Source organism: Cynocephalus volans, chromosome 11 (genome assembly GCF_027409185.1).
Source record: "Cynocephalus volans isolate mCynVol1 chromosome 11, mCynVol1.pri, whole genome shotgun sequence".
Classification (NCBI taxonomy): Eukaryota; Metazoa; Chordata; class Mammalia; order Dermoptera; family Cynocephalidae; genus Cynocephalus; species Cynocephalus volans.
In genome coordinates, this window is record NC_084470.1 from 70982656 (window position 1) to 71006388 (window position 23733).

A 23733-nucleotide genomic window follows, 5' to 3' on the forward strand; every position below is an offset into this window, starting at 1 on the left:
AATTTTTTATTTATACATATTATAGGGTAGAATTGACTATCAGTATTTGTGTACAGTATGTGATGATCAAATCAATATTAGCATGTTCATCGTTACAAATTGTAATTACTTTTTGTCTCTTACCCAACTGCTCAGTATCCCCCCTCTCGCTCCCCCTTTCCCACCTCTAGTAACTATAGGTCTGTCCTCTCCTTCTGAAAGTTCCACGTTTTGTTATGGTCTTCCTTTCTTTCTTTGTTTCTTAGCTCCCACTTATGAGAGAGGATGTGTGGTATTTCTCTTTCAGTTTCTGGCTTATTTCACTTAATTTTCTCCAAGCTCATCCATGTTGCTGTGAATGGCAGAATTTCATTCTTTTTTATGGCTGAGTAGTATTCCATTGTGTATATGTACCATATTTTCCTTATCCAATCATCCATTTGATGGACATTTAGGTTGGTTCCATATCTTGGCTATTGTAAATAGAGCTGCAATGAACATAGGAGTGCAGGTATCCCTTCAACATGATGATTTCCATTCATTTGGGTATATACCCAGAAGTGGGATTGCTGGATCATATGGTAGTTATATTTGTAGTTGTTTGAGAAATCTCCATACTGCTTTCCATAATGGCTGCACTAATTTGCAGTCCCACCAACAGTGTAGAAGAGTTCCCCTTTCTCCACATCCTCACCAGCGTTTGTCCTTTTTTATCTCTTTGATAATAGCCTGTCAAGCTGGGGTGAGATGATATCTCAATGTGGTTTTGACTTGCATTTCCCTGATGATTAGTGATGTTGAGCATTTTTTCATACACCTGTATGACTTCCTTTGAAAAATGTCTATTCAGCTCCTTTGCCCATTGTTTAATTGGATTATTTATTTTTTTACTGTGAAGTTGAGTTCCTTGTACATTCTGGATGTATGGTTTGCAAATATTTTCTCCCATGCAGCAGGTTGTCTTTTCACTCTATTGATTGTTTCCTTTGCTGTGCAGAAGCATTTTAGTTTGATATAATCTCATTTGTTTATTTTTTCTTTTGTTGCTTGTGTTTTGAAACCAGAAATCAACCCAGATACTTACAGCCAACTGATATTTGACAAAAAGGCTCCAAGAACATACATTGGGGAAAAGACAGCCTCTTTAGTAAATTGTGCTGGGAAAACTGGACATCCATGTGTAGAAGAATGAAACTAGACCCATACCTCTCACCATATACTAAAATCAACTCAAAATGTATTAAAGACTTATGTATGAGACCTGAAACTATAAAACTCCTAGAAGAATAGGGGAAACACTTCAGGATGCAGGACAGGGCAAAGACTTTATGAATAAGACTCCAAAAGCAAAAGCAACAAAAGAAAAAATAATTTGTATTATTTTTTGTTGTTGTATTATTATTTTTTATTGCTGGGTTTTTTTTCCCCCAAATTTTCTAACTGCAGTTGGTTGAGTCTGTGAATGCAGAATCCACTGAGTTAACAAATATTTGGGATGGGCCAGGGGAGGCCTCTTGTAGGAGTAGCATTGAGCTGAGATCTGAAGACTGAGAGACTGCTCTGCAAAGAGTCATTCTAGGCAGAGGGAATCGCAGGGGCAAAAGCCTGGAAGCAGTGAATGCTCAGAGCATTTGAGGAAAAGGAAGGAGGTGGGCAGGTCCCTGTAGTTAACCATGGGAATTTTGGCAGTAAGAATCTGGAGGTGGACTGGGCCCAGATCGTGGAGAGCTTTTAAGCAGGCGTGTGTTCTGATGAGATTTACTTTTTAAAAGATCATGCTAACTCAGTGGTTCCCATCCCTTACTGCACGTCAGAATCACCGAGGGAGTTTTAGATGCCCAGGCCACACCCCAGGTCAATCAGAACAGCGTTTTATCATTGTTGTTGTCTCTTTTTGTTTTTGTCTTTTTTAAACTGATTAAAGACTATTCCACTGGGCAGCCAGGAGGAGAACCGTTGGTCTGTTATGTGGATAAGGAATTGGAGGGTAGAGCAGGGAAAGCAGGAAACCAGCTGGGTCAGGCTGTTGGAAGTTGTTTAGGTTCCCCATGGTGGTGGTCCAGGCTAGGGTTAGAATGGAGGAGCTGGAGAGAAGTGGTGCACAGATTAAAGACGTGTTTAGGAGGTAGAATTTTCCAGACCTTCTGATGCATCATATGTGGGTGCATTAAGAAAGGGAGGAATCAAAATAATTCCTAGGTTTGGGGATTCGTTCTGCTGGATGGAAAGATATTACCATTTTCTTGAAATGAAAGATTAGAAGATTAGGGTGGAGGTAATCTTGACTGAATTCAGCTCAGAACCCCAAAATGATCAGTCTGTCTGTACCCATAAGTAGGAGTATACTTGTGTGTGTGTGTGTGCACACGCGCATACACGCCCGTGCACTAGCAAAACACCTGGTTGGGTACCAGCATGGCACAGCTTTAGGGAAAGAATAGTTGAAGCTATAGTTTTTAAGAGTCTTAGATTTGTCAGGAACTGTGCTAAACACTCATTAAGTCCTCCTAACAACCCTGTGAGATTAGGGGGCAGTAATTGCCATTTTACAGATGAAGAAATTGAGGCACAACTAGACAGTAATTAACTTACCCACGATTGCACAGCTGTTAAGTAGAAGAGCAGGGTGGAGGGGTGGGGGTTAAATCTGGGTCTATCAACCTGGTTTCAAAAACTCTGCACTTAACCACTACACTAGTCTTATATACCCAAGTATCTGTGTTTAAGATGAGCTCATCACACTCAACTGCAGGAGATCCATCTGAGGTTTTTTCTAATGAGTTACTTATTCCCAGGTTGTTGTCAACAGCGATTTTTATAAGATAAGCTTCTTCCTGGTTAAGTGTTACCTACACCCCTTTTCCCCCCTACTGGGGCCATTTTTACCAACTGAACTGCTGGAGGAATCAAAAGATCCTGAGCACTATTGCTTAAATAAGTAGACTCCATGCTCTGTGAAGAAATTGTATTATTTTCTCAAATGAGAGAAAGTTGGCCCAGCAAGGTAATGATTGCTGGGAACGACTTTCTGGTTTTCCGTTTTGTTCTGCTAAAAATGGCACATTCTATCAATCAAAGCTTGCTGGGAAAGATTTTGTCTTTCCTTGTTGCAATTGAATTTTATCCTCTGTTGAACTCAGGTGTGTTTTAAATAGAAACCTAACTATTCAGTTAGCATTAATATGTGTCCTCCTTGAGATGGGGCTGGACTTTTGTTTAGACTACCACTTACTAGAAAGGAATTCCCCTAATTTGTGGGTTTAAAGATGTTTGTTCACTTTATCAATATCCCCTAAAACAGTGCTTAACTAAGGTTCTTAAATCAGATGCTTTGACAGCTTTAACAGTAGCCCCCTGAAAGCAATTTTTGCTAGTCTGTCCGTGAATGAAGTGCAATGTTTAGATGAGTTAACAGGTTTATTTCAGAGGACAGTGACAGGGAGCTTAAGTGTCTCTTATAGTATCAGGCAGCAAACCCCTTACATGAGTGCACCGTTTGAATAGGGAATGGCCTATGAGGTATTGCTTAGAAGAGTGAATTGATACTTAATCAATCTTTAGAGACTACATTGTGAGGGCAATCATTCAGTGCTCCAAAGGAAGCACAGAGTAGAAATATCCCCTTGAAAAAAAAAAGCGCTGAGGTGTGTAATTAGTTTGCACTTAACTTCGTTGCTCTGAGTCTGAAACAACAGCTGCTGACACCAACCGTCCTGCCCTGCACCTTGCCTGGGGACATCTTTCATTATGAAGGCCTTAGGTTCAGTGCTTCAATTTAATTGGTTTTCTATGTTTGTTTAAACATAAAGCTACTGAAAACTCTTTGTCCCACAATTGATTATTGATGTTTATGTGCTCCATTTGGGGTTTATTCATTATTTTTGCCAAGTTTCCTGGTTGGAAGTTGGATTCTAAACATACTGCTTGCCTTCAAACTCTAGAAGCTGTGATGTAACATAGCAACTGAGGTCCACGAGGGGCAAGAACTTATCCCAAAGGATGGGAACTGCCTTTGGATGGCTGATGAAGCAGTGTAAGGAGAATGGTGGTGTGTGAATTCTTTACAGATGCCAGGGTCCTCATTGCCACTGTGGGAGCTGGAACTAGACTGCCAGCTCTGTGAGGGAGGACCATTTTGATTTGTTCCATGGCATGTCCTATTCCACTACCCAGTTCTTGGCTGCTGTGGGTTGAATGCCCACCACCCCAAACTCATTGAAGCTTAAATTGTGTGCCCCAAAGTTCTAGGTATTAGAAACTTGGCCCCCACTGTATCTGTTGAGAAATCCTCATATGGCAATTGAAAGGTGGGGCCTTGAAGAGGTGACTAGATTGTAGGACTATGCCCTAGTGAATGGATTAATAATGGTGATCGGATGTGTGGTTCTGGGGGCTTTAAAAGGAGAGCACGTGAGGAGCTCTGTCTCACTGCTCTGCCATTTTCTGCCATGTGAGATGCCTCGGTCACTGCTGCTATCACCAAGGCCTTCACCAAATGTGTTGCCTGGACTTCGCACTTCCTAGCCTCCACAACTGTGAGCAAATAAATTTTATTTTCTTGAAAAATACCCAGTTCCTGGTATTTTGTTATAAGGAACAGAAATGTACTAATACATTGGCAGATGGTTATCTATTGCTATGTAACAAATTGCTACAAACTTAGCAGCTTAAAACAACACACATTTATCATCTCACAGTTTCTGTGGATCCTCTGATTCAAGTTTCTCACAAGGCTGCAATCAAGGTGTCAGCCAGGAAGGACTACAGTCTTGTCTGAAAGTTCAGCTATGGAACGATCCACTTCCAAACTCACTCAGATTGTTGGCAGGATTCAGTTTCTCAAGGGCTGTTTGAGGAGCTCAATTCCTTCTTAGCTGTTGGCCAGAGGCCACCTTCAGTTCCTTGTCGTGTGGATTTCCCCACCATGACATTTACTTCACCAAAGGGTGCAAGTAGGCTGTGATGGTATCTGCTAGCTAGATGGAGATTAGAATCTTTTGCAACCTAATCATGGAAGTGGAATCCCATTGTCTTTGCCTCGTTCTACTGGATACAAGTAAGCCATGAGATCCAGCCCACCCTCCCAGGGCGTAGATTACCCAAGGGCCTGATCACAACCTGGGGTTGGGATCATTGGGCACCATCTTAGAGTCAGCTCCCCACAGCATACAGCAGATACTTAGTACATGTTTGTGGAGTGAATGAGCTACTAAAGAGCTGGGTGCTTGTAATTTGGGATAAGGACATCATGCCATTTTCCCCCATCACCTCTTGATACAATTATGAGTCAGGTCATTTTAATATTTTATATGTGATAGCTACATGATATTTACATAGTCTTCCCCCATCTCTAATAATGCAAAATGATGATTTTACCAACTTCTAAGGAGGAATTGTTTTTGACAGAAGGATCAATCTGGCAACCCCTTTGATCCAATATGCCTTAACTTTTATATATTTTTCTTGCTGCATACATGGTGGGGAATTAAAGCAGTCCCCACACAGCGCTTTCTGGATTCTGAGTCTTTTGTAAATGGAGTGCCCCGAGCAGCTTTTTCCTTCCAGGGAATGAAAAAGCAAGGGTGAGAGTTCACATCTAATGTGTTCTGGTTGAAGTCACTTGCTACATGGGAAAACAGTCGGCTCTGCTTATCCCCTAAGCCTTTGATATTGTTGGGGCTTTTCAGTGCATGGCAGGATTATTAACAAGGGAAAGTCAAAGTTGTCCAGCACTGCCACGCTGAATCCAGAGAAACTTGCAGGCAAGTCACTGAACCTGAAATGAGCTTCTCTTGCCCCAGGCTTCCCCAGATCTCTCTCTCTCTCTCTCTCTCTCTTTTTTTTTTTTTTTTAATTCAAAGGTCATGACAATATCTGTGTGAAATGGTTTGCATTGTAGCTTAAGACTCTAGGTCGTGCTTTTCTAGGTTGGAATTTCTTTTTTTGCTTCTTTCCAGTTCAGAAGCTATTGAGAACACTGGCAAGGGTGGGACAGGTGGGTTCTGGGACCCCATCTAGAACTGCCCTAAAGGCTTCCCCACCACATTCTTGGCTCTGAAACACAATGCATCAAAAAGACAAAGGAAGACAAAAATTACCATATAGCCCCTATGGAAGTATCATTTGCCACGTGCCCTAGCTTGCCTACCTTCTCTCTATCTTCTGTTTCAGCTTTGAAATGGAGGGTTGGGTGAGTCCAAAGCCAGAGGAAATGGAATTATATACGTAGCCCAGGACAGTTTGATCCTCTGGAAAATGAGAAATCAGCTGTATTGACAAGAGGCAAGACTGCTGTTGGCAGGCTTTGCAGTTGTGCAGATTTGCTGGGCCTCGCTGTCACCCTGGGGAGGCTGGTTTTTCCAGTAATGGACTCCTCCAAGCCAAGTCTGACAGTTAGATGGTAAAGGCTCTGGTGGGCTGGAGAGGGGGGCGGGGCAGGGGGACAGAATATGGTCAGTTTAAGTAAACCTAGAGCACAAAATTCATTTTCTCAGTGACCTTCTCTGGCCATGAGTCTCCATTCTCTAGAGATGAATAACTTCTGAATTGACTAGTTTCCATTAATATTATGAATTAACAGTAAATAAGCCATGTCAGTGCTCGAGCCCCATTCGAAGGCGGGAGGATGAATCCTATTAACATTTATAATTGTGTTTCCTTTTCATATTAATCTCTTCTCATAGCTGAGGAATTAGGAGTTTTCTCATCTACTGATGGAAGCCAGTCCCAGGAGTCTGTCCCTGTCAAGGCTGGAAAATAGATGATGATACAGGGCCATACCCTTCCCCTCTGATGGGGCCTCTCACTTCTCTTGTGAGAAGCCTTGGTGATGTTCTGCATATCTATTAGATTAGGCTTAATGTTATGATCTTGGAATTTTAGTGGTCAAATTTAAAGGAAGCCTCCTGACCAGGAGTGAACACTTGGTTACTTGCCTTTAGATGACTGGGATAATAAAATCCTTCATTTCATGAAAAGTCCTATGGCTTTGCAGATTTCCTTTTTCCTTGCCACACCTCGTTGTGAACTATGTCTCTCTTTTCCTCTCTGACTCTATTCCATGACAGTCTGGGAAGCTAAATGTACCAACACCTCTGATTCTGTCTTTTATGAGCCTGTTGCAGCAGTGACAGTCAGGAAAGAATAGAAAATGATGTTGTGATGCTAAAAGGGAAAAAAGAAATTTCTATATCAGAAACTGAGACTATAGGCTGTATAAGAATAAAAGTAATATTTGTGAGGACTGAAGAGTCAGGAAAATAAGGGTGCTTTCAATATAGGTCAGCAGTTAGTGGTTTAATGCTAGAATTGTCTACTTGAACATAGACAGCACCTTCCCTAAATTACTGACAGGTGTTAAATTTATTAATAAAAGAAGCTGGTTGGTGCTCTGTCTCTGGGTGAGGGCTAACTGAAATGCAGTGGCTCGGTATAGCCAAGTTATAAGTGGTTTGTGCCAGAAGGTTCTTGACAGCAACTTGAACCAAAAACTGGTAACCAGGACGATGTTGAAGTCAGAATGAAAGAAGCTACAGCATCCTTGCTACGTGCCTCTTTAGGTAACAGCCATGGAAGGAGAGGGGAATGAGATGTGAAATCAGACCTCATGAGAAGTGCTTGTCCTTGTCCTGATAAAGCAAGTTAGTTTCTGACTCCATGGTCACCTAACCATCGGGGTGGATGGGTCATCATCCCTGCAATACAGGAAGGCTGTGTGGAGTCTGTTCCTGCTGTTTGCCACTTTCCTCTGCAGCCATGGTGAACGGTGTGACCATTCACCCTCAACAGGAATAAATCATTTTTCCCACAGGAGGCTATTGGCTGGATGTGATGTTCATGGGACTAAAGGAGCAGCTGGCAATGTAAGATTCAAGGCAAGTAGGTTGTCTTGGCCTTTCTATTTAGCAGATGGCCAGGACTTCATAGACTGAAAATTATTAGGATCCAAGTCAAGGGCCAAATGGCACAGGGAAATGCAGACACATGCTGTCTGACGGGGCCTCCCTGCCTCCATTTCACTTTGCTTCAAGCAGGAATAAACGCAGGCCCTCCCGTAGAGCCTGGATTATAAACACATCTCTAGAGATTATTGATAACTTGGCTACTAATTTAATATCTCATTGAATCCTTGTGGTGGGCTGTTATTTGAAAAGAAAACTTTATGAAGTTTAGATTTCATCAGTATTTATAAGCATTCGGCCTTTAGTCCAAACCTGCATGTCATAGTTTTCCATATCGCCAGTATCTCTATGTATTTTGGCTATATCTAAAGACAACTGAAAAGCTTTATTGCAGAGCCCTCTCTCGTGTTTGTGTGCCATCCTTTTGAAGATGACTAATGCCACAAAAGCTGCTCTGAGTGGAAGTGCCAGGAGCTAAGTTTTGCAATGAGAGCACAAACTCGGCAGGAAAGGGGGGTGTCTGTTTCTTCTAGTCCATTTTAAGCTCATTTGTGCAATTGCTGCCTTCTCAGTATTACTGCATAACTCCTTTGATCTTAAAGTGGAAGGAAGCAAATTTCAAGAGCCAGGAATCTCCTCATGTGGCTTTACAAGGAGCAGCATATTACAAAATTGAGTGTATGTCAAATAAAACATAAATTTGGATCTTTTGAAATTTGAACTCAAGGAGGTATTACTTTTAGAACCAAGTACATTGACAAGCTCAGGGATAAAATTGCTGTTGTTTGACATTTGTTTAAATTTGAGTGTTTAGGTCAACTTGTTGCCCTGTATTATCTGTCCCTAATGGATGCTGTATTTGTACTCAGCATTATACACTAAACTTTACACATTTAATCCTCATAGCAACATTATGAGATTGTATCCCCATTTCACATTATGAGGACATTGAAGCTCCAAGGATTTATGTCTGACTTGGAATTCCGCTTTCTTCCCGTTCCTTTGCCTCCTCTACCCTGGATGGAGCCCAGAATGTAGACGTAGGTTGCTAAAACAGCCTTCTTCGCTGTTGTCATATTTAAAATGTGGCAAATTAATTTAAACAGTGAGTGGAAGAGATTATTTCAGTTAGGGTTGTGCCTCACTGGAACAAATCCACTTATTAGCAGGCTATTTGGATTTCCCACACTAAGTTTTGTAACCAAAACATACACTGGAGAATGAGCTCAGTATTATTATTAAGTTACTTTGACCAGCCAATAATCTCCATTTTCTCTCTCTGTCTCCTAATCCATCTTCTCAACCTCAGCCATATAAACCAGCAATAGAGGCTGTGGAGTTGAATGGACATTGTAGAAGGCTTTCCATTTATGAGGTTGCTTAGAATTTGGGGTCAGGCCCTTGAGCTTTGAGGCCAGGTCTGAGTATTGGACACAGAGGTGCTATCACCAGAAGTGACCAGGAATTGAACCTGGACTAAGCTGCTTGTTTATTTTCTTCTTGCATGTCCTACAAATGTTATTTGGTGGGTGTCAGTTATGGAGGATTAGGGACACTTTCTTTGAGCTTTCACATCATCGGATAAGACTAAATGCAGTAAAGTCTCCCCCTGACTGCAAAATATTCCCTTGTATCTGGGATGGAAGATGAGAGCATGTGAGAAATGTTGCCGTGGTAGAGGAGGGGTAGCACAGTTCTGGAGAAACACATGCGTTGATCAGGTGGACAGCAGAGGCTGTGTCTTCTGATGTGGAATCTCTGAGAAACCATTAAGACAAACCATAAACAAAGTGTATTGGTTACAAAAATTATCATTATCATAGCCTGTCTTCCATCCTCCGCCTCCACACACACTCATGGAAACTCTTAACAGCTAAATTTTGCTCTGAAACACGTGATCCCAGTTAGTTAAAACAGCAATCATTTTATTAATGACTCTATAGTTGACTAGTCAGTGGTTCTGGTTGGGGCCAGCTCCGCTGGTCCCCGTGGACTGCAGATGGTTCAGCTGAGGCTGGATGGTCTTGAATGGCTTCCCTCACCTGTCTGGTAGCTGGCAGACCTTGGCTGGACTCCCTGTGTCCCTACTCCATGTGGTCTCTCATCCTCCAGGAGGCTAACCTGGGATTCTTTACCTGGTGTTCTCAGGATTCCAAAGAATCCAGGTGCTTTCTAAGCCTCTGTCTGCATTATGTTCACTAATTTCCCAATAACCAACACATGTCAGAGGCGGAGAAATTGATATATACTCTTGATGGTGGAGGGCAAAGTCAGATTGCAGAGGTGCATGGGAGGAATTTGTGGCCATGTTGTCATCTCCCACAGGTATTAGAGTAACTACGGTAGTTAAACTAGTCTGAATATTTTCACCAGACTAAATCAAAAAGAAAGACCATCATTTTGTCTACAACTTCAGTTTGATATGGGATCTTTCTCTGGGTTCTTATTTTATTCTATTCTGGGCTTTTGACATTTGGCCAATGGTTTGGAGTTGTGATTCCATTTTTGGCCATGTTTTAAAATGTTGATCAATTATTTGCTATGGTGCAAATATGATTTTTCTTCTCATACAATCTTGATTTGGTGTATTCTGTGGATGTTTGCCTTTCAAAAGTGTTTTATGCTTCAACTACTGGGTTAAACTCCTGGCTTGAGCTTCTTCTCAGGCAATTCGGAGGAACACTCATGCCAGCTTCCAGAAATCCACCTTTGTGATCTGATATACTGAGTTCCTGTTCACTGATCCTTTTTTTTTTTTTTTTTTTTGTCTTTTTCGTGACCGGCACTCAGCCAGTGAGTGCACCGGCCATTCCTATATAGGATCCGAACCCGCGGCGGGAGTGTCGCTGTGCTCCCAGCGCCGCACTCTCCCGAGTGCGCCACGGGCTCGGGGCCCCCCCCCCTATTTTTTTTTTTAAATACCTGTAGCGCTTAGCATGTAGTACCAAATTTCACATCATTTTGTTAGTCTATAATGGCACCTGTGTTCTAAATTTAAGTGTAACTCAGGGCTCCAGACATTAAGATGTAATCACTATTAACGCATAGAGCATCTAACCAGGGTTTCTCGACCTCACCCTCTGCACCATTCATTCACATCTCGGTCCAGATAATTCGTTGTGGTGTGGTGTTATTCTGAGCATTATGGGATGTTCAGCAGCAGCCCTAGCCTCTACCACTTGATGCCAGTATCCCCTCCCCTCTCCCCTCCGCACCTAGTTGTGACAACCAAAAATGTCTCCAGACGTGGTCACATGTACCCTTGGGAGGGCAAAATTGCCCCAATTGAGAGCCACTGCTGTCAGCTGCAGACGCTGAGGCAGAGATAAGCAAACGTGTGAAGCGTGGATTGTTGTTCAAGCAAACTGGGAGCAGCAGCCCAGCGGCGAGAATCTGTTAGGGTAGGAAGGAGTGTGGAAAATCTTCACTCACCTTAACATTCAACTTAGGCGGGCTGGGTGGTTGGCTAATTTGGTTAGAGCCCAGTGCTGATAACACCGAGCTCAGGGTTCAAATCCCCATACCAGCCAGCTGCCCCCCTCCCCCCAAAAAAAATTCAACCTAGGGATGGCTCTGAATTCCTCTGATTTATCTTGGAAACATCAAATTGGGTCTTGTTACAGATTGAAAGATTCATCAATATCTCAACTTCATTGTGTTACAAGTGGTTTAGATGTAAATACTATCCCTGAAAGAAAAAGCAGGAGCTATGCTGATTACAGATAATGGATTTTGAAAAGCTCTTTATTTTGGAAAAAATTAAACATACGCAGAAGTAGAGAAAATTGTATCAGGACCTTCTTATACCCTTCGCCCAAAGTCATGAATGATTGACTCGAGGCGTGTCCTGCTGCCCCTGTGCCTCACTTGCTCCCCCTGCTGTTCACTTGGATTATTCTTTTTCTTTTTTTTTTATTAACACATTGTTAAAAATCATATTTATTCTTTATACCCCTTATCCAATCTATCCCCACGCTCCCCTTTCCCTTTCCTTCTTCCCCTACCCCTTCTGATAACCATAGATTTGTTCTCTCTACACTCAGATTATTTTGAAGCGAATTGCAGGTGTTTTCTTTTACCTGTAAATATTTCAATGTGTGTCTAAAAGAAAGTACCTAAACACCATAATTGTAATGTGCTGATGGAATTTTAATCTTCTAGAAAGGGCAAGAATGAGAATTTCTGCTTAGTTAAGGGAAGAGTGGGTGGAATCAAGACCCAGAGGCCTGACTTTTGGGGGGATTAAAAATCCCAGAAGGAAATGAAGGAGGGAGACACTGTCTCTTCCATCTGTGCCCTCTTCTGCTTTGAGTAACTCTTAGAAATGCCCCTTGCATGTGATAAGGCACATAGGGGACTGGGATCCTCTCAAAGGGGAATAGGCTGGCAGGGAATGGATCCATTTTCTAAAAGGAGGGAAAAAACACAGTCACCAGAAGATATTGAAGTATTCTGTCAATGATGGGTTGCTCTGTGATGACTTTCAATGACCTTTTAGCTGATCAGGGCCTACTTTTAATAAAACAGAGCAAGAGGAAACTTTTGCCGTTGCTGTGTAAGATTTTGCAGGGACTATGGTATTTCTCTCCTGTTATAATATATTCTGAGAAGTTTCTTTCTTTTGATTTAGACTTCCTCACTTGATTTTATTATATCATAAATCTCCTGCATTTGGTAAGAGCCATGGTATATTTGAGACCTAAGCAGCTTGCTAGATAACATCTATTTTCCCCCCTTCTCTTTAGAAGATTAAACTGAGGCTGTTGTGTCTGATGCCAGAATAGATTTAACCAATCATGTTTCCTTTACATTTAGGTCAGTCCGAGGGACAATTCTGCTCTGGATCCTATTATCCATGGGTTGAAGGGCGTCGTACATCATGGTAAGTAAGCCACATACACTTCCTTCTGCTGGGATCTGAAGGGCTCAGGTCTCCACCTAAAGGAACTGGGTTATCTTGTAGAGGACAGAGGGTGACACCCATTTCTCATTCACTGATGTTGAAGGGCATTGGAGCCATCATTTGATGGGTAAAGAGCATGTGCGTTTATTACCTGCAAACGGGTCTGGGTTAATAGTAAGCGATTTTGCTTCTCCTTAGGTAGCACTTCGAATACATATGTTATAAATCAAAACGCCCTAAGGTGTGCTCTTTGTATGTGTTGAACCTGCCGTTCATCTCGTATCTCTCCTACAGATATTCTTCTTTCAAGTGTCTTTTCATTTATAAATTGTTTGATTTACCTCTCAGATTTTGGGAAAAAATTTAAGTAGCCATGAGAAGTCATTAAACTTTGTAGCAGGTGAGCAAGCATCCTGCAGCTACTAGAATGGAAAAGGCCGGGAGGTTGTTCTGTGCCTCAGACTTCTTATCCTCTGGCAAAAAACTGGGAGAGAAAGTAAGATAAATGGGTTCTGTCTTTTCCAACTGGTTTTTATTGGAGGAATTTCCCTGCAACTTTATTATCGGCAGTGCATCATTACCTGTGACATCAGGATCCTCTCATTTCAAAAGTACTCTTGTAGCAGTGAGGTGTGGAGTCTAGAGGTAATGTAATGATTTGCAAAGTTTTAATAATCTGATTAGAATTCCAAAGACATTGACAGAAATAGAATTAGTAACCATAATAAATCTCCCCTTTACCTCCATGGCTGTGATAAGACGTCTGCACATCTTTTTGGAAGGATTGTCTTTAGACATGAGCCAGCTCTGTAGAGTTTAGCAAACATCTTCCCTTCTCCTTCACGGAAATGAAAACCAGTTGTCAGTGTTTGATTGAAACAAGTAGGAATTTGGATTCATTGTTCTTTTCCCACAATTGTTCAATCATGCAGCAGGTAACAATAATAAACCTAGTGAAAGTGGTAAAATAGGGTAACAGAAACCACCCCATGGAGGTTTTCATGTTAGGAAGTCTCCATGGCTTCTTCACAATTCTCAGTTTCAGTAAGAGCACTGATGCCATTCATGAGGGTTTTGCCCTCGTGACCTAATTACTTCCCAAAGCACACCCGCCCCATACCATCAACTTGGGGGTTAGGATTTTAACATACGATTGGGGGGTGTTTCAGACATGCAGAGCACAGCCTCTGAGGCTGTTACCTGTTGGAATACTTTACCTGGCTCTGGGAGGGTTGCAGAGATGCCTGGGATGTTGTTTCAACTCTGCTCTCTAATTGGGAAGTCAGAAGAGACCTGCAAAAATAATTACCTGCAAAGGAAGTTCATTTAGTTATTCAGCAAAAATATATTATATGCCCAGTCTGTGCAAACATGGAGTTGGAGCATTAATTAAGACAGACTGAGCCCAGCCTTTATGGACCTAGAAGGGAAAGGAAGTGCTGCCTTCCTCTTCCTCCAGCCTGTCCCCTGTGTCTTCCTCTCTGGCCAGCTGTGGCATTGTTGTGTCCTCTATCAGCACAGCTCTTCCCTTGCTTATACCAGGGTGTCTTCTTCTGCGTTCAGGTCTCCGTTCAGATCTTGCCTACTTGGAAAGTTCTTTCTTGATTATCCTGTCAAATTACTCACCCTCCCCACTCCCATCACTCTGTCACATCATCCCAGGTTTCTTCCTTCAAAGCCCCCAAACATACCTGAAATAACCTTGTTTGTGTATTTACTCGTGTATTACCTACTTGAGCGTAAGCTTCACGAGGCGGGAAACCACGTCAGTGTGGCATGCTGTATCTGGCAAATAGTAGGTGCTCAGTAAATAGTAGCCAAATGACTGAATCAAGTAAACCTACAAATAAATAAGTGAAAATATCAGGATATAAAATTGAATGAAAGGGACGAGGAATTAAAGCCCACATGACTTTTGCTTTGGTTAGGAAGAGAAAGGGGTAAGAATATGTCATTCTTCCAAAAGGGAATGGATGTTGGAAATAGTTAAAAATGTTTCTGTTGGAACTATGAGCATTTTCAGTTGAAGGTCCTATGAGGCATTTGAATGATCTGTTAATTTGAAGGAACTTAAATAATCATGGCCTTCACAGAGTCTCTGGCTTGGGAATGATAATAAAGATGTGTAAAGAGAAAAATCAATATGGATTTCTGTTGCAGTTCAGAAATGGCTTTTATTTCTTCAGCTCTGGGAGTCATATGTTAATTTCTCATTAAGTGAATGTTTTCTTTTTTTTATGGGAAGAATCTTATATGTTCCTTCAGCTGAAATGGCAGCCAGTCATCTGGTCCTACCAGCCAGCCGTACTTGGCAGTTGGTCATTAGGGTCCTCTGTGATGCCAGCACCAAGATGGAATATGAAGTGCGAGAGAGTTTTTGGCAGGGCGGGACTGCCTGGGAAGGAAAAGGGGAGGAGCAGGAGCAGGTAGGGAGAGACCGTGATGCAGGGTTGACACCTCTAGAAGGAGAGAGGAGGAGGACTGGCTGAAGGCAGCTCTGAGAAAGGCTTGGCCAGGCTATTGGAGAACCCCAAAGACTGCCCCTGAGAGGGGTCCCGCACTGGGCAGGAATGGCCTGGCTCTTATTCCTCTACCATGTTTAGTCATTGGCTGGGGCATGCAGCGCGAGTGGCACTCACAGAGTGGCCTGAGTGCCGACACTGGTGGATCCTGAAGCTGCAGCTGCCGCAGGCTGTCAGCTCACGGCCCACCTCATGGCAGCTGGTCTTGCAGGGAAGCTCTCCATGGCTGGCGCAGAGCTCACATCCTCCTACCAAAGACACCTTCCCACTGACGCTCGCGAAGGCTTTCTACTTGATCTCCCTCACTTTTAAGATGTTCAGAGATTCTTACAATCAGTGCTGGTGTGTCATGTCTGTGGCTGTTGAGTGCCTCATGGAAGTACACCACACAGCTGGGTGCATGGACGCGCTCCCACTGAGTTTACAGATGCTCAGGAGAGACACACGGTTAAGCACTGAATGATGGTAAAGAGGGGGCAGCAGCAAACTTAACTCAGACTTGGGGGGTTGGAGGTGTCTCAGGCAAAGTGTCTATCAAGACCAAAAGAAGGATTGTCCAGGCAGGAAGGGAGCAGAGGGATTGAGGCCGGACCAGTGTAGGTGAAGGTTGGTGAGATTGGATTCTCTTGAGAGAATTCTACCAGGGCTATTACTGCACTGAAAATTGTAAAATCTAAGATTGAAAAGGCGATTTTGTCTCTTGGTGGTATGTTTGCAGCTCTGAGTGTGGCGACACTGCTCAGGGAGACACCCGGAAACCTCTTGGCCACATAAAGTGCTATTTCTTATGTATTCATTTTTCTAGGTAAATTGTGATTTTTTACAAACTCACGTGCACTGAAGAAATATAAATAGAATGGAGTGAGGTGATTTGCCATTGATTCTGGTTCCATCTATCTATTCATTGAGCAACAGATGGAAGCACTGAAATGTATCTAATCAAGTATTTTATTTACCCTATCACCAACAGCCACTGGAGAGGAAAGATTTAGGGAGAAATTGTAAATCCTGTTCACTGCATTGACTCAGTTATTTACAGTGCTTTTTTGTATGCAAGAATCAGCACTTGGGAGTAGCCACGCCTGATATAAATATTGGTTCATAAGAACCTAGTCTAATCCTAATTTGTTTAAAACCCATTTTTAAAAAACCTGTATGTGAGTTGTATAGAAATGTAGTCTTTCCTTGAAAGTAGTTTTACCCAATTGGCCGATGCTAAGAAATATATATTATATCTTATGTCAGTTAAAAATTATATATTTTTCTTTCAAGTTTTTGATTCCCCACCGTCTATTCCTTTTTATAGTAACCACCGCACAAAAAATGCAGCAGGCTGTTTGCATACATGATTACACACTGTCAAAAAGGCATCGAAACACTAACCACTCCGTTGTGTCAGTCATCTAAAAACAACCACTTTTCTGTTTCTGAAAGGAAACGTGCTGGTCGAGATTGGTTGCTGAGCTTTGTCTGTTTGTCCCTCTTCTCCCAACCCCTCCCTGCCTTCACTTTCCCCTCCCGCTGAGAGTAGCACCTTCAAAGGAAATGTGAGGGCGACAGTGAAAAGCTGCCTCAGACACAACGAAACCTTCCACCAGTCAGAGCATCCTCCCACCCCTGCCTCTCCTGAGAAAGCGATCAGTGAAAGGACAGATACATTATCACCTGAGAAGACCCTTCCGGTAATGTCACAAAATGAGGCTCTTGCAAGTTTTTCTTGTCAAAACCCAGCAGTGGAAGTTGGGGCTATGAAAAGATCAAAACTTTTTCCTTACAAAATAGCTTCCCCCAAGTGACTGTTGATCCCCTGGGCTCACCTTTGAGGTGTCCCCCTCCTTCTTTTTTCCCCTGTTTTGGGACACCATCCTCTCCTCACCAAATCTATGGACAGAGCCCTAGAATAGCTAGAGTCACTCCAGTCCTCTAGCAGAAAGGAAATTTTAAAAGTTAATTTGCAAATATGTATTGACTGCTCAGTCACGTGTTTTCAGACAGTGGTAAGAGCTATGTGAAAAGCTCCACAGCTGTTCTATTTTCCGTATCCCACCTGCTGGGACTGAGGTTTCTACTAAAGAATGACATGGAGGCATCTCCAGACCTGGAGGTCATCTGAATTCCTTCTACGCCAGTAGAGCTTAATCTTACACAGTCGCCCTTGCATCGCTGGCCATGATACACTGTTTAAAAAGAAAGCAGCCCCAGGGTATAGCACAACTAGACTCTGCTCCCCTGCAGGACATGCAGATGGGACAGAAAGCCGTGTGGTTGTCTTTGCCAAGATTACACATAGGCCTTCCTCAAGAGAAATGTCCACAAAAGACTTGCACATGGGAACTTTGTTTATAATAGCTTCAAACTGGAAGCAGTCCAAATGTCCATCAGTGGGAGCACAGATACACAAGTGTGGTGTATTCATACAATGGAATATTACGCAGCAATTAAAAATAATGAACTATTGATATACACAAAAACAAATGTACATATACTGCCTGGTTCTATTTATGCAGACTTCAAGAAGAGGCAAAACTAATCCACGGTGATAAAAGTCATAACAGTGGAGTAGAGGATATATTGAAGGAGAAAGGACCCAAGAGAATTTTCTTGGATGATAAAAATATTATGTATCTTCATCTGGAAGACGATTGCATAGGTATAATGTAAACATTTACTATGCTGTCCTCTTAGATTTGTGCATTTGACTATTTGTAAATTAATGAATAGCCCATTATATTATATGTTAATTTCTCAAAGATATTATATCCACAGAGCTTAAAAAATGTCAGCACATACATGATGGTCAAATATTAAAAATCCTGACAGTGTCAAGTCTAGCAAGGGTATGAATGCAGGAACTCTCATACATTGCTGGTGAGAAGATGAGTTAGTACAACCACTCTTTGGAAAACATTTTGGCAGCATCTAGTAAAGTTGATCTAGGAGTCCCACTCCTGCGTCTTTCCCCTCGAGAAGTACAGATATAAATGTACTAAGAAATGTGTGCAAGAATGTTCATGGCATTGTTTTTCCTAATCGCCCACACCTGGAAGTGCTCAGATGCCTATCACTAGCGGGCTGGATGAATACAACGTGATGTAGTCGTGCAGGAGAACATTTTACCACAATGGAAAGGAACCGACCACCCCACCACATGGGTGCATCCAAGAACCATAAAGTTGAGCAAGTGAAGCAGATTCTGAAGAACGCGTGGTGTATTCTTTAACATAAAGTCCAAACAGTGCGAAAACCTCATCCGTATTGTTTAGGGGTATATGGAGGTGGTAAAACTAAGAGGAAAGCAAAGTAATGATTATTTCAAAGTGAGGAGGGTAGGTCCTTCTTGGGGGTGCGATGGGGTAGTGACAAGGGACGGGCGCAGGGAGGGGAAACAAGGTCTCCTCCTGTTCCGAGTTGTGGTCACACTCCAGGGTTCACTTTAGGATTATTTGTCAACAGTACTTTTATGTTTTGCACACCTTTCTACGTGTTTATTATATTTTACAATCAAAGGAGACAGTGATTAGCATTTGGAAGTAAGAGGTTCAGACAATGCTTTCCTCTGAGACTTGTCAGGTACCAAGTGGCCTCACAAGAAGCAGAGGGGAATGACAGCACTTTTTAAAAAACTTTTTACCATAACTACCTGATAGGCTGTTTGTTCTTTCTACAAATTGATTGTAGGCCAGTGACAGAACTGTGGCTGCCTTGGATTGTATCATTAAGAGGTGACTTTGGTAGCAAATGTCTCCTTGTGGAGTTTAAGAAAAGGAAATCAGAAACAAAGGGGATAGAGTGTCAGGTGACAAGCCCCCAAACAAAAGGCTCTCACTGCTTCTGTGCTGGTGCATGCTCACTCTGAACTAGATAAGGGTCTAATTAGCCTGATGGGCATCACTGAATCCTCTAGAAACACTCTGAGATAGAACTTCCATAGTCCCCATTATGTAGAAAAGCAAGTACAGCAGGCAGTGGCTGGGTGACTTACCCCAGAGTCACACCTTGAAAAGTGACCCTGCCCAGAGTCAAACCAATGTCTTCATGACTTCAGGCTAACTCTCATTTCTCCCAGGCCTTCTCCTCTCTGTTCTCCGCCAGGGTCCCCACCTGCATATTTCTGCCCTGATTGAGGCTCATGCATGCTTTGTTGAAGGAACAAGCAAAGAAATATTTAACAGGACCATAATCTGTCATTGTCACTCCAGCACCATTGTGACGGTCCCTGGGGCCTAAGGTCCTGAAATAAATATCTGTCTGAGGCTAAGTAGCTGAAGTTTCTGAAAATATCTTGTGTGGACTTTGGAAGAAGAGAACAAATCCTAGAACAAGGGACCTTGGGAACAAAACTAAGCCATTAGGCAGGGATGGTGGTCTGTCGTTATAATGCGGCAGCAAGAAGATGGAGCAGAGATGAGTTGGTGTGATTTGAGGGGATCCTGCTGCTATGTGTATGTGAACTTTAAGCCTTGAAGCTTGTTTAATCAGAGTCTATCCTTCTTTTCATCCACTGAGTGCCTAATAAATGCTACTCCATGTGCTGAGGGTAAAATGAACAATATTTCCCCTACCTTTAGGAAAATTTTAGTCTCATAAAGAATTTTTTTTTTTTTTTCTTTTTTTGGTCCTTGTCATTCTTGGTACTGAAAAAACTAATGTTATTTGCCTGCTAAGTAATCTCATGTGTTCACACAAGTAAGCAATTGGGCCTTTGCAATAAGCTTTCATAAAAACTTTGCATTATGGACTACTTTGTTTTGTTTTTTGTTTGTTTTTTTGGCAGCTGGCTGGTATGGGGATCCGAACCCCTGACCACGTTCTCCTAAGTGAGCTAACCTGGCCAGCCCTATGGAATGCTTTTAAAGAAATGGAATTTTGTTATGTTTCACTTGAAATTTGATTCTCTTATCAATACAATTGATTAAGAATTCTAGAGCAATGCTTCAGAGTTGAGACTGTGCTGGGTTAGAATTCTGGCTTTCCAATTTGGGAGCTGTGATCCTATACAAATTGCTGAATCTCTGTGACCCTGAGTTTTCATCGTGTAAAACTGAGGATATTGAAAGTGCCTACCTCGTGAGTATTATTGCTAAATGTGTCACAAGAGTGAAAACACGGAGAAGGAAGGGTGCCTGGCATGTGTCCAGTGACCTCTAAATCAGGGGTCAGCAAACTAATATCCGTGGGCCAAATCTGACCTACAGCTTATTTTTGTAAATAAGGTGTTGCTGGAATAGAGCCACACTTATTTCTTCACATATTATCTATGGCTACTTTTGCACTACAACCACAGAGTTGAGTACTTGTGACAGAGAGACTGTCTGGCCTGCGGAGCCTTAAATATATACTCTCTGGCTCTTTACAGAAAAAGTTTGTCAACCCTGCCTCATCTAAACGGTAGCTATTGCAGTAGCTCTGCTAATGGTGTTGCCTTCATCCAGTGGTTTGTTTATCTTGGGACAATGTAAATACCCTCTCATGTTATTACTTGCCATTTGATAGACATTACAGGGATGGACTTCAGTTTTGATCTTGCCCAGATCATGACATAATCCAAATGTGTTTTAACTGTATCAGTGAGGGTTCTGTTTTAATGTTAGGGAAATCATTCAAATTTTTTTCTCCCTTTTGAAGAGGAAAACGAACGCCATGTTATCTACAGCTCACTGATAATTTTCAACATCTTAACAAGCGACAAAACTTCCCATTTGAAGTTTATGTTTCCAGCATTTAATTACATGAGACTTTCCTGACGTGTGCTATAAATACGCAGCACCCTGGTCTTGGCTAATTGGCTCACGTCTGCTATAGATCCGGGAAGGGCCGATGCTTATCTCAACACTTTTGATCTCAAAATCTTCTAGAAACAGGCACACTTAAGACATTTCCACAGTTTCCTGGATTTCAGTGTATCAAAACCACCACATAGATGTGAGCTATTTCCATTTCTTAGCCAGGAAATGGGATGCTGTGTGACTTCTATTTGATCACTAATAGTATTGTTAACAATGATGTTAAGACAAAAATACTTCAAAAGTGATTCGTTTTAGGTTAGATTTGAATTTGAGTTTCGTTCTCATTTAGCTAGCTTTCTTTGTCAATATTTTATCATTTGAGCAGGATTATAGGAGTCCAGGGAAATGCCCTTCTCCTAGTTGTTTTGATGAGAAGTGAAGAGCAAAGAGAGTTTAAAATATATCTCCAGTTGTCAACTGCAGAAGTGCTTACTAATGTACTGAGGGCTACCTTGTGTGATTTTCTTTCTCTGCTTACATGCCACACATATGCACCTTGGTATAGGAGAAGCACGGTTGAGTAGTGGCCAAAAACACAGGCTCTGGGTTTGAGTACCAGATCTGCTTTTGACTTGTTGTATAACCAGGACAAATCACTTAACCTCTTTGTGGCTCAGTTTTCTCAGCTGTATAATGAGGTAGTAATAGCACCAGTTTTAGTGGGTTATCCTGAGGATTCAATGACTTATTGAACATAACTGTGCCTGGCACCTGGTAAGCACTCAGTGTTAGCTGTAATTACTGCTTCCACCACAACCCCATCATCATCATCACTATTATTGTTACTTGGACTTGAGTGCAGAGTCTATGCAACGACAGGGAATGACTGTGGAGCTCTGAGTTCTGCCTCCATCTCTACCTCGCTATTGAAATAGGATGTATATTGCTTGACTTAGTTGGGCCATACAAAACTAAAATGTAATGATGAAGTTGATGGAGATCAAGATGATTTGGGGTAGCCAGTCCTTTTGAGATCAGGAAAAAGGGTAATGGACAAACGACCAGAAAGTGGATGAAGAGAAGAAACAGCAGCCTCTCGACTGTTAATCCCTGGCTGTGGACCTAGCCCTGCCTGGATATTTTATGAATACAGTCTTGTTTAATCCCAGCAGCAACAGAGTAAGGTAAGAATTCTTAATCCCACTTTATAGGTGGGTAAACTGAGTTTTCAGAGAGATTGACTAATTTGTTCCAGTTCATGGAGTGGAGCAGTGACTTGAACCCAGTTGGATCAGACTCTGAAATGCATTTTCTTTCTACTCTGCAGGGACAGCTTCTCAGTTCAGTATCGACAGACTTCCTGATTATTGTCAAAATCACTTAACTCTTGTGTACCTTGGTTTCTCCTTTGTGAATTAGGTCATTGATTGAGCATCAAAAGGAAATTAAAAGAATGTGCACATCATGCCAGTTATGGCCACCAGAACCCTGGAGGGGATAGAGGCAATCAATGGAACTGTTCAGTGATAATATTGGGTTTTTGTCACCCTATGGCTCTATATAATTTAAGTGTCATGTTCATTTCCTTAATTGTTGACAGGACTGCAATCTTCATGTACTTTCTCTCTGGAAATATTAATGTCTGCATACATTTCATTCAAACATCAAAATGCCACACTTGATCAACTGAAACCACTAATAAAATCAAGGAGGCCAGATGTCTTTGAACCACGATGGGGGGGCTGTTTCATGACCTTGGCGTGTACTTCTTTGGCTGCTTAAATACGGAAATCTGATTAATCAAGTAGACTCTCTCCCAAGCCACCTTTGCCCAGACCCCACAACAACAGTCATTTATTCATGTCATAATATGGGCCTCTGGGATTTCCTTTACACTGTGCCTGTAGGGAAGACCAGGAGGTGTGTGTACATTTACACCTCTGCCCACTGGTGGAGAGTGTTTTGGAGGCAGAAATAAATTCAATGCTTCTTCCTCCCCATGTAGTTTGTCCTGTTCGTGCTTGAATGATAGTACTTATTGCTATCCCTTTTAAATACCCTGCCCTTCATTTAGGAGCAGGGGTCAGCAAACTTTCTCTGTAAGAGGACTGTTGGCAAATATTTTAGGCTTTGTTGCAACTACTGCACTCTGCAGCTATAGCCCAAAAGCAGCCATAGGAAATACGTGAACAAATAAGTATGATGGTGTTCCAATAAAGCTTTATTTACAAAAATAAGCAGTGGGCCAGATTTGTCCCATGGGCTATAGTTTGCCCACTTTTGACTTGAGTTACTTAGAGACTTAGTTTGATCAATTTCTTTCAGCCATATGTTAAGGGCCTACTCTATAAAGCACTGTGTTGGGTACTTGGGATACATGTCAGGAGACACAGTTTTGCTGAAACAAAGACTCCAGCCTGCTAAGAGACCCTTGTTAACCAATTACACAGACTGTGAGACCCAGGTCTGTGCAACCTGTGACCTTGGTTAGCTTCTCAATCCTCCTTAGGATGTTGATACCTACTTTATAGGTTATGAGGCCTCATTGAGAGAAAAGCCACGGCAGTGCCTGGCACCCAGTTCCTGCACCATAAATGGGAACTGGTAAAGGAGGTGAACTGCAGCATGCCTCACAGTGTGGAATGGAGTCTGGTGAAGGGAGATTGAGGCCAGAGAACCCAGTCAGTGTAAACACATGGGAG

At 42.2% G+C, this 23733-nt stretch overlaps 1 protein-coding gene across 1 annotated transcript in view; it reads left to right on the forward strand.

Moving 5' to 3' along the window:
• The window catches only part of LOC134390120 (receptor-type tyrosine-protein phosphatase gamma-like), a 228059-nt gene that overhangs the window by 122922 nt on the left and 81404 nt on the right, over positions 1–23733 (forward strand). The window contains exon 5 of the mRNA XM_063113408.1: positions 12696–12762. Coding sequence (XP_062969478.1) covers positions 12696–12762 — 67 coding nt within the window. The remainder of the gene's footprint in view (positions 1–12695; positions 12763–23733) is intronic.